The sequence below is a fragment of the Ceratotherium simum genome, chromosome 22 (genome assembly GCF_057802395.1).
Source record: "Ceratotherium simum simum isolate JZ-2026a chromosome 22, ASM5780239v1, whole genome shotgun sequence".
Taxonomy (NCBI): Eukaryota; Metazoa; Chordata; class Mammalia; order Perissodactyla; family Rhinocerotidae; genus Ceratotherium; species Ceratotherium simum.
In genome coordinates, this window is record NC_141921.1 from 30,889,791 (window position 1) to 30,901,705 (window position 11,915).

Below are 11,915 nucleotides of genomic sequence, written 5' to 3' on the forward strand. Positions count from 1 at the left end.
TACACCAAAGCCTGTGCTTCTAGCGCTAGGCCACGATACCTTCAGTAATATCAAGTTGCCTAACTTCTGCTCAGAACAAGCTAAGCTTGAAATACCAGGGCTGAAGAGGAAATGAAAGAGTGAATCAAAAGCCCAGGCATCTTTTTTTTTTTGCAATTCCCTGCTAACCAATAAAAAATCATTGCAAAAGGGAAAGTACTGCCTTTAAAAGACACACTTTGCCCTCAAGAGGTGTGGCCGGTAGGTTTTCTCAAGTAGGAGTTATTATCTAACCACAAACCAACTGTCTGTCATTACACTGCACTTTAGAGGACGCCTATGATTGGCCAACCAAGAGAGCAATATTTGAATTTAAAGAAAAGACCAAAACAACCAAGGCTCATTACTTCAGTGAGAAAGATAAAGCTTTGTTGTTAGAGAAAACTCCAACTGGTGTCAGAGATTAGGCACTAAAACCCTGTGCTAGGGTAAAACCATTACCTCGCTAACTGGTGTTACTACTATTAATCTCCTCATCAAGAAATCAGCCCCTATTTTAAGTAAAACCCACTGAAAAGATATGTAAAAACCATGTGAAAGCGCTTTGTAAACTGCAAAGGATTATGAAAAGGCTAGTAAGTACAAATATTTATAGTTTTAAGATTCAATTTTCTTAAAAAATTAATCTCTAAATAGAAAGCAAAATTTGCCTGTTTACAAAGGCTATACCAGGAGAAGGTGGCCGAGTCAGAAGCAGCACAATTCCTGGTGGCTAGAGCACATGTAGAGTTAATGTTTTCTATCGCCCATTTTTCCGTCTGCTGTTCCATTGGACCACTAAGTGTATTGTATCCTCAGTACTTTGTTTACTCTGAAGAAGGCATACATAATAAAACCTACAAAAGAAAAGAAAAAAGTGGGCCAGATGACTTTATAGAAAACAAACCATGGTCTCAAAGTTACAGATTAAAAAATTGCATCCTCTTGTTGCATTTATCATACTTCATTCTGAGTCTGGGATGCATCCTCAGCTTAATGAGATAGAAAGATAAATGAACAAGTCATTTTTTTTCAGGCAATACAAGTTCCTCTTACAAATACAGCAAGATAGTAAGCATTAAAATTTTAGAAAACTCGAAATGCTGAAACTCCTATAATTCAATCATCTTTTCCTCAGCAATAGCTTCTATTATAGAAACAAAGTTTCATTTATTAGATAAGGCTGAAAATGACAATGCTTCAAGTTTTATACCCTCTATTTTATGTTCATGAAGTAAAGCACTACAGAACTACTCAAGAGAGCCACCAATGCAGCAATGTAGAATTTTCAGGGTTTTTTTGTTGAAACTCACTTTATTAAAAAAAAACAAAAAACAAACAAAAAAAACAGTCATGAACAATAAATTACAATCATTTCCCCCCTTTTATAAATTCTTCATAAAATATATTTGACAATTTTAAAAGAAAATTTCAAAAGTTGCTTTCATTTTTGAAGTGCTGATGACTTATTTTTTGACCATTTTGTCATGCTGGTGAATTATTTTGTAGCTGCTACAATAGTGTGATTGATAAACATTTTACAATTAAAAACAACAACAACAAAGAGGAAAAAACAGACCAGCAGAAAGAACTATTCAGTGTGCTATTTATCTGACACTTAACACTTACTTCATCATAATGACAAAGTATCCCTTAGCACCAAAAATCTACAGGAACCCCATCTTTCTAAGTGACATCTAGTGCAAAATAACATTCTAGAACTATCTGTACAACCCCATATTTTAACTGGCGACAGCTGCCTATAAGCTTATTTGAAATATTTGGTCTTTTTTCAATTAAGACAAATTTCATAAAACACTATGAAACCATGGCAAGAGACTCTATGAGGAATAATTGTTTATTGAGTACCTACTATGGGCAAGGCACTGTGCACAAATTCTTGCTTTCATGTTTCCTCTGGCAAATATCCAGGAATTTCCAAGTATCACTAATCCTCTTTTATTTCTTACTCCTGACTGGAAAAGACCTATGGCTATACACCATTTTTAAACTGTCATTTTATCAACTGACCTTTAGTGCTGAGCACACAGTAGGTACTTAATAAATACCTCCTGACTGAAAGAATAAAGACAGACAATTTACTATCATTTTGCTTGGTATCATAGGCTATTTTAGAATACAAGGACTTGAGAAAATTCCAGAAGAAACTTCCTCATCACCTCACACCCTTGCTGTCAATGAAAGAATTCCACTTCACATGTAAAATCTTTCAAAATAAATGATAATCGTTAACTATTTTTAAATGAGGCAGGACCAAAAACTACGTGCTTAGGAAACCATGGCTCCAAGCACACAGATATTTGAAGAGCAAATGAAGCACTGGCATACCATCACCTGAGTCATCATGAGTCTCTGCTGAAGTGCCATGTTATTGACACTTCAATGTTATAATGATGCTTTTTACTTCCAGTAAATCAATCCCTTTGGCCAGAAGTGTGTTACACTAATTTGGTGATCACGAGGTTCCAGTGCATTTCCACCTCTAATTTCCGAAAGAATTCTTACATTTATTAGCTTGAAAGTGGTGTTAAAAGTATATGATTTTTTTTTTATTTTAAAAGGCTTTATTTCAATAACATCTTTTGGTCCAAATTTTAAACTTCCAGACCAAGTAATGCATAGTCCAGAAATTTTACGTACTCCAATTTTTTGTGCTTTTTCACCTTCTGTAGTCTGCTGAACACATTTTAAATAAGGAAAAAATTATGATAGCAATATTCCAAAAGTTGTGGAAGTTCAAAAAAGCTGAGACTACACAAACTATCAATGATCTCAATATTCTAATACTTTTTTTTTTTTTACTTTTGACCAAAGATTCTAGTGCTTTATAAAGATTAACCTAGATACAATGGTCTTAAAAGTCTATCTAACCTTAAAGGCTAATGTTCTGTTTTAGGAAAATTTCCTTTCCTTAGATTTTAACTATCTGGATTTACAGGAAAACAAGTTGGAGACAACCATATAAGGCTAAAATCAAATCGACTTCAAGAATAATAATGGTCTACTGGTTTTTGACACAGACCATACCAAGTGACTATATAAAATTCATAACTTTTCTACTTCAAAGATAGAGTTGACGCCACAATATTTTATCCATTTGCCAAACTGTATAGGTATCATCTCCCACTTTAGAAAAAGGTGATCGACATTTAATACTACAACCATATCACTACCATTACTGTGTCAAATCAAACAAGAGAAAAGAGCATTAGTGCCCAAATGAAAGGAATCCCAGGAATTAAACAAGAGACCGTATCAGGGCAGGCAATGTGAGGGTAGAGCTCACTTTGTTTCTTCAACTTCATGAAGCTTAGACAAAGTCTTAAAATCAAAAATTAATATATCAAGTGCTATAGTTACATATAGCAAAGTTTTCAGAAACAGAAGAATCTTGTATGCAGATTTATATCAGATTGCAGATGCTCAAGTGCAGACATGTCCCAATGCAGTGGTTTAATTGGTTAACTGAATACTTGGTTACCTAAAGAAGGTATGACTGAATCATCAGTGTCCTTGCCAACCTGCTACCGCATGATTGCATGGCCAATCCAACTCCTCCAGCTACAGGCCACTGGAGAGCTCACACATACTTCAGCAGCTTTGGATCACTTAATTTCATTTATGTTTAATCAGATAATTTTAGACCCTCCAAAATGATGCCTTAAAAAAAAAAGTTGTATAATATTACAAAAATAAAAAACTTAGGATGATTTCATTAGAGGGAGGGACAGGGTAGGAAGACGAGGGAAGGTTCTTTTATTTTTCATCACTGATTTCACCAGCAAATCTCAAAAACCCAAACCTACATTAAATAATTTAAACAGAAGTGGCATTTTCTTCATATGGAATGCAAAATGCACACATTCACATACTTACATATACATAAATATATACATATATGTTTCCTTTACAAAGCTTCAAAGCTTGCATTACCAGCATGCAAACCTCTCTTCCATGGAAATTCCTAATACTGACAAGGAATGTCTAAAATACTTAGAGACATATTTTCAGAAAACTGGACTCCCTTCTTTTCTTGGCTCTTAGAGAATTTTCCTGCCAAACTTCTACCAATGATCATTTAAAAAAAATTTACACCCACATTGGTAATACACATTTAAAACATATTAACAAAATGGCCAGCTTGGACTTAAGAGGAAAAAAAACACCCCACAATAAAATCTAAACCCTTAGAAGGTGGAGTTTAGCTTTTTATATTCTTTTCAGCCACATTATGTTGCAGCACTGTTATAACAGAAGCAGCATATCATCCAAGATATTTGCAAATAATGTATGTGTCACGTTTCCCAGCTGTTATCTTTAAATGCAATTTGCACTAATCGGAGTTCTAGTTCAAAAGCATCTGGACGATCCTGAGGGTTTGCAGCTAGCATTTCCTTAATCAGTTGTTTCATTCGCCCATTCATAGACTTCTTCTTCACAGGAATGAGAAGTTCCATTTTGGGATTTTCCAGAAGCGCCTCCCCAACAGGCACAATCTCAGTTCCTTGTTTTACGTAACTCCCCAAGAGTTCCTTCTTTGTCTCTGTGTCTATGAATGTGATCCTTTCCAGCATCGCCCAGATGATAATCCCCAGAGCAAAGATGTCAGCTTTGGCTGTGTAATGTCCCTCCCACACTTCAGGAGCCATGTAGAAATCTGTTCCACATGCTGTGGAAAGGAAACACTTGTTTACACTGACAGGTTCTTCTGGGTTCTGCCCAGAGGCTGAACAAACTTTACTTAGACCAAAATCAGCCACTTTCAGTGTAGGTTCCAAGTCACTGGTATCCAACCTGCTTTGAGAAATCAGAATGTTATCAGGCTTAAGATCTCTGTGGATGATCTGGTTTTTATGCAAGAAAGCCAGGGCGCTGCTCAGCTGAAGCATGAAGCTGGTGTTAGTTTTACGATTGGGTTTCCTGGACAACAGATATTCATTCATATCTCCTCCGTCACAAAAATCCATCACAAACCACAAATAATAGGCGCTTCTGGGATCAAAGGCAATTTCTCCTTTCAATGAAGTCTCTACAAGCTATAAGAAGGAAAAAAATAGATTACAATCATCTGCACAGTTTATACAATTCAGCTATAGAAGAAGAGTAACTGGTTAAGTTAGTCTCCAATTTTAAGTGGGAATTCCATGAATATTTTTTTGGTCAGTGCTTTCATATGTGCATTTTAAATATCAGCACTTCAAACTGTCACTCTGGCTCTAATGAATACACACCAAATCTTCAAGTCCAGAGTAAATACTTATTTAAAAATAGCTTTATTTTGAAAAGTGTCCAACTGGCTATACATTTTCTGCATGTGTCAATGGAGCTGAACTCTACCTACCTGGCTAATAGCTTCATGAAAAGATCAAAGTTTCAGTGGCTAGACCTGGGAGACTGTCAGCTGGGGTATAAACATCAATTAGGAAATTCTATTCAATGAAACTGCCTGAAACATACTTCTTGTTCATTTCACATACACTATTAACATAATCTGTGAAATTGAGAGAAAAATGATAAAGGAACAACTAGTTGTTACAGAAATAAGGTGCTCCTGTAGTTACTGATAAAAATAAAGACTGACATCATTACTTCATAAACGTCTACAGCAGACTGCAAATATGCTGGCTATCTCCATCACTGGATGGCTTCTAAAAATCAATTTATAAAAATCATATTTGCATTTTGACATAAAAATTCAAGTCTGAGCTTGTATACCTGATACAAGTTGAAAACCTAGAATAAATCACTGTTTTATTTGTTATCATTATCTAATTATTAATCTATTATCTGAAATTCAAGCATATTAATTACTTAACTGAACATGAACTACCATTCTAAAATACAGGCACATAGTGCCTTGGAAACACTTGTCCTATGGTGTCCTTTCAGACCCATAGATTGAATAGAAACTTCGTAGGGAAGCCAGAGTTGTTGAAGAGTGAGTTAACTGCTAATTTTACATTTAAATCTACCGGTACTTCCTCATCATATTGGCAGGCAGAAGCAAAGAACACCTCTCCCTGCCATCTCCTCCCATGGCAAACAGCAGTAATTGCAACGGTCTGCAGGTGTCTTTTTTTGCATGCATTTTCCTTGTAGCATGTGTTTGCCAGTAAGACAGAAAATGATAGAAAGGTACAGATCACACAATTATTTACTTGGTGCACTGTTACTAAATATGCTGAGATTAAAGACCAGCACCATTATTCCTTCTTCATTTCCTCTCTTCTTCTTTACTCTCAAAAGCAAACTTCCTAAATAGCTTTGAGCAATGAAGAGTCCTAGCATTCAAAGAATGGTTTACAGTAAGGCTCGACAAGCCACATAAAATCTCTGTTCCATATTCTTCTTCCCTTTCTTTTTTCTTTTTTTAGCAACTTTTAAAAAGATGTAAAAACTATTTTTAGCATCTAGGCCATACAAAAACAAGCCGAGGGCTCTAGTTTGAGGGCCCCTGGTTGAGAGCTACAGACATACAGAGCCCAATCTCTTTATTTTCAAGTGTAGAGGATGTCAGCCATTGGCTCTCTTGCTTAAAGTCCTTCAACAGCTTCCCTGTTCTCTTAGGATATAGTCTAAGCTCTTTAACATGGGCTATGAGATCCTGTGATCCTGTGTGCTCTGACCTCTGCTGATCTTTCTAGCCTCATCTAAAACAACTCTCCCTGTACACTACAGTCTTACTATCTTCTTCCAATTCTTAGAATGCTTCATGCTTTTTGCTTCAAGACATTTGTATGTACAGTTCTTCCTGCTTGGTAAGTTTTGTCACTCACTCACCTGGCTAACTCCTCTTCACCCTACAAGTTTCAGTTGAAACAGTTCACAATTCCTAAACCCAAGGATTGTGTCAGGTTCCCTATTATATGCTCCTATACCTGTACTCCTCATTCATGACACTTATCAAAGTATACAGACTGGCCACTAAGTTCCTGTGCATGAGATTGTGTCCTCTGTTGTTTTACATTTTCTTCTAGGTGAGGTTTTTAGCTCTCAGGAACTGATATAATGATTCCAACTAAGAACAAGGAAGATATCTGGAAAAACATAGAGAAAAATAAAAATGTGTATAGAGAATGGAGAAGACCATGCATAGGAACCCTGTGGTCACCCTACAGATTTGCTTAATTGTCTTTACTAGATGTAAATACTGGTTGTCTTTACTACATATAAATTTAGAAAAGGCACTTGCTAAATGTATGGATGAATGTCAGGTTAACTAAATAAATCCATAGAAAAGACAATTTTAATAGAGCTACACATTACTGAGTACTTCCTATGTGCCAACTATTCTATCTGCATCACCTCCAATATTAACAACTACTATGGAAGGTAGAAATTATTATTCCTATTTTACTTATGAAGATACAGATGCTGGGGAAAAATTGGGTTCTTTATCCAAGGTCATACAGCTAGCAAAAAGTGCCACAAGTCAAACACAGGTCTATTAGGCTTTAAAAAATGAAAGAGATTACTGAACAAAAAGGTGCTTTAGATGAAAAAAAAAAAAATCACTGAATAAAGTCTGGAAGTACTTTATATCTTAAAGCCATGAAAGACCAGCTAATGCCTAGTTACTATAAAGGTTGCTTGATCTGGACTCAAGAATACCATCAGCACTAAGTTATATGTTTAAATGTCTTTGTATTTATAGTCCAAAAGAGATTATAAATTTTAGTTTCCAAAAGTCAATGCAAAATTCAGCAAGGTTCTATTCACTTTAAGAGGGAATGTGGTGAGAATGTTTCCAACATTTTCTACCAGTGCAACTTACACAATAAGCACTTTTACAAAAGTAAACAATAAAATGAATAGAGGCTAAAGAGTTATGTCTTATACTCACTGTCTTAAGAGAGAAAACTTCAGGGCATAGTGTGCTAAAATGCATAAATTAGGTTCTCAAGATTGATATTTGTTCACCGTACGATGAAACTTGCAAGTTTCTAATTACATAGATTAATGTGTTTCTTTGTTGTTCCTAGTCCAAAAGCTTTTATTGTTTTAAATACAGACTTCTGTGCCCTGATAGTAAATTCTGAATTTCAACACACTCATGGAAAGTTGTTTCCTTTTCCAAGAATGATGGGACTTAAGAAATTTTGCTCTGGTCTTTAACTAGCTGTGTCTTAAGTATCTTTTCTCTTCAGCGAGTATAAAGCTACTAGAGATTTTGATCTAAGGCAGAAGCCAACATTAAAAAAAAAAGGCTTTTCTGTTTTCCTATGTTAATGTTTTCCCTAGGTCTACAAAAGAGTAATCTGGAGGTTAAGAGAGCACAAGTTTTAGCTGTCAGATAGTCCTAGGTTCAGCTCCCAATTCTGCCACTTGCTAGCTATGTGACTTTGGATAAATTCATTATTCTAAGCCTCAGTTTCTTCATTTGTAATGATGATAATAATAGTACTTTCCCCATAAGATTGTTTTGAGCAACTGCCTTTAAGGCACTTAGCACAGAGCATGGTACTGAGTAGGAACCCAAATGTTAGCTATCAGCTATTAGCTAATACTCAGGTGCTAAGGTACATCATGAAAATTAACCGGAATTGCATGGTTAAGAAACCACATAACCCTCTAAAACAGCAGAGGCTTATGTTCAAACCAGTGATTTATAAATAAATGCTTGATTACATATGGGTGCTGCTATTGGCTGTACAGTTTTTCTTTTTCTTCTGTCTTCAGTTCCAAAAAAAACTGATTTCAAATAAGTAAACTTATTAGACTGTAGTCTCAATTACTTCTCTAGCCTCTATGTTGCCCTATTCCTATGCAGATTGGCAAGTATCATGGCATAACAGGTGGCTTATGTTATTTTTAGGTATTTGCATCACAGGTTTAAATAAAACCTTGTTTTAAAGCAAACATCTACTCAATTCTTGGCAGACCTCTATCTACTCCTAACTATATAAACACCTGCACTTAAAGGTAGAAGTTCATCTGACTCTTTCATCCTCCTTCTTGATGACCAATGCTACGTTCAAATCATTTCTATTTCCCATTCAACCACACATACCTGTAAATAAAGGGAAGAATTAGAGCCGTGGGACATCTTTTGCACCATCCCATCTTTTTGTAGGATGCATTCCTCCAAGTGAATCACATTTGGATGTTGGCTCTTGATACTGCTTAGTGCCCAGAACTCTCGTAGGGCTAGTTCAACATTTTCGGGTGCATGGCATCGAATTTTCTTCACTGCCACCCGTGCAGAGGTCTTTCTGATGACTGCTTCATATACAACACCGTAACTACCTCGGCCTACCTCCCGTATTAGATCGTACTTTGGCTGGCTACTCACCATCTTCAAGGTCAAGGTTTCTGGAAAAATCAACAAAGTGCTCTGTTGAAATTAAGTATACCCTACTGGCCTGTATTTCTTCTTAAGTATAATTTAGTTACCATCTGTCTTACTGTTAGCAGTGCTTGAAAGATATTTGCTATACCTTGGGCAAATCTAAGTATTTTAGTAATGATGATAATAATAATAAAGAGGCTAACACTTATGTAGTACATACTTACCATGTATCAGGAACTGTTCCAAGCACTTCATAATATTAAATTCATTTTTTCCTTACAAAAATGTTAGATACTATTATGGTCATTTTCTAGATGAGGAAACTAAAGCAGGGAGAGGTTAAGCAACACGCTCAAGGTCAAAACAGCTAGTAACTGGTGGACCTGGGATTTGAAACCAGGACATCTGGCTCTGACATCCATAATTTTAACCATTATACTATATTGCCTCTTAAATGAACTGCTTCCAAACATCACTGTTAAAAATAAACCAAAAAAATTCAGTATTCTTATTTACTGATCAGGAAAAAACGAACAAAACTCTAGCTTCTCCTTAAAGCTGACACACATAAAAGGTCATAAAAACAGCAAAAACAGGGGCCAGCCTGGTGGTTAAGTTCTGGCACTCTGCTTCGGCAGCCTGGGGTTCATGGGTTCAGATCCCTGCCCATGGACCTACACAGTGTTCATCAAGCCATGCTGTGGCAGCGTCCCACATACAAAACAGAGGAAGAATGGCACAGATGTTAGCTCAGGGCCACTCTTCCTCACCAAAACACACCCCTCCCTGAAACCAAAAACACCCTCACAGTTGGAAGTGCAAACACCTGGCTTCTCCTTAGGGACTGAAAGTGAACCAGATCCCGTATAGACTGAAAAAGTGTAGTTTTTATTCTTTAAAAGTAAACGGCTAAACTGTATATGTTCCTATTTTATGTTATTTCCTTATTTCTTGCAAAATAAATGAAAATAAAGTTTGCAGAGAAAAATGTTCCTTTAAAAATAAAGTAAGCTACTTAGAATATGGTTACCTGTTGTTTAACAATAGTTGTGTAGATCTAGGTCATTTTTGCCAACAAAAACTGCCCTACACATCAAGGGGCTCTCTGACAGATCTTTGAAATTCAACTTAATCATTTAAAGGCAGGAGCAAAGGCCCTACACAGAAATGCTCAGGCGTGGAATCAAGAAAGTCTAAAGCCTGACTCCTCACTCTCCAAAGAATGTAAAGATTCTAATGAGCTCCAGGAACAAATTCTCATTTGCAGATTGCCACCAAGGGCAAGAAAAGTAACCCGAGACTGTACAATCTTTACACTGCACAGTTTGGAGGAACATAAAGCTACTGACCCTTGAGCCCGAAAAACTGGGAACAGCTACTTTAAGTCCCTAGGATAAACTTAATAAAGAAAACGAAAGCTTCTGAGACTGCTCCTTAGTCCCACTTCCTCTAACTGGACACCCAGCCTTCCAATTCCTGCTGTATTTCCTCGAGTCGGGTTTCCTGGCCCAGAATCCTCTGCCCCAAGTACAGATTAAACATTCCAGCTCCGTGGATCGCCAACTCCTGGCCATCTCAAGGTGGCCGATGTCTTGGAAGCTGCCCCACATCCCCATACGAAAGAGCACCTGAATAACGGGGAGGGAGGGTGTTTATGAAATCCTTGAGATCCTGGGTCAAACACAGCACGATAATGCACCCCGCGCGCGCCTAAGCGCCTTAGGACGGCGCTTCCCGGGCCCTCGTGCCTGCCGTGCAAACCCCGCGCGCGGACGCGGGCGGCCGGGCCCTACACCTGCTGGGCTAGGGAAGGGAAGGGCCAGTCCTGGGCAGAGGTGTTGCCCGACGCGGCGGCTCAGACCCCGCTCATTGGCCGAGCATCAGGCCCTCCCCCTCCTCGGCTGCGTCCAGACGAAACCCGGAGGGGATCCTCCCGAGGCCCTTCGCCCGGAGGAGCCAGCGCTGCAGCTGCGCCGACTGCTCGGGGCTGGCGGCTGAGGCCCGGGGCCTGGGGAGGAGGCCACGGGCATGAGGAGGCCGCAGCTGGGGCCGCTGGCCCGGGGAGCGGGCCGGAGGCCTGAGCAGCGCGGGCCCTCCCCGCGATGACTCCGCTGACAGGGCTGTGACAGGCCTCCTGGGGACGGAGGCACGGACAGGGCCCTCGGCTCTGCAGCAGGGCCGCTCTGCCAGGCCGACGGGCCGGATTTACCTCAGGGTAGCCGCCGCCGCTTCTCCCTCTCACGGGCTCTGCAGGCCGCCATTATCGGGCAGCTCGCGCCTCCGCCGCCGCAGCCTCCAGTCAGAGGCCGGCGCGCGCCCCCGTGGTGCGCGCGGACACACCCCCTTACGCCCCGCGGCCACGCCCCCCTCCGGCTTTCCGTAGCGCGGCCGGGACGCCCAGCGCCGTCCCTATTGGGCGCGCGCCCGGCGCTTCGCCAGTCTCCTCCCGGCTCCTGAAAGCTCCGGGAGCCGGGAGTTGCGGAAGGTGTGCGCGCCCCGGAACGCACCACTCGTGCCCCTCCCCGCAGGGGTGGCCGGGCATGGGCGCGGGGAGGCCAGTCCACGCCTGAGGCTCGCTCGCCCTCCT

General features: G+C 39.5%; 1 protein-coding gene across 2 annotated transcripts; it reads right to left on the bottom strand.

Moving 5' to 3' along the window:
- Positions 1-1,287: 1,287 nt before the first annotated feature.
- PDIK1L (PDLIM1 interacting kinase 1 like) lies at positions 1,288-11,619 on the bottom strand. Of its 2 annotated transcripts, none has more exons than XM_004425764.3 (3): positions 11,538-11,619; positions 9,050-9,351; positions 1,288-5,075 (listed from the first exon to the last, which is right to left on the bottom strand). In XM_004425764.3, exons 2-3 carry the CDS (start codon positions 9,332-9,334, stop codon positions 4,335-4,337), a joined length of 1,026 nt encoding a protein of 341 aa, XP_004425821.1. In that variant the 5' UTR covers positions 9,335-9,351; positions 11,538-11,619; the 3' UTR covers positions 1,288-4,334. The 2 variants fall into 2 exon arrangements, with proteins under 2 accessions (XP_004425821.1, XP_087302652.1); XM_087446526.1 differs by lacking the exon at positions 11,538-11,619 and adding an exon at positions 9,553-11,523.
- Between the last annotated feature and the right edge of the window lie 296 nt (positions 11,620-11,915).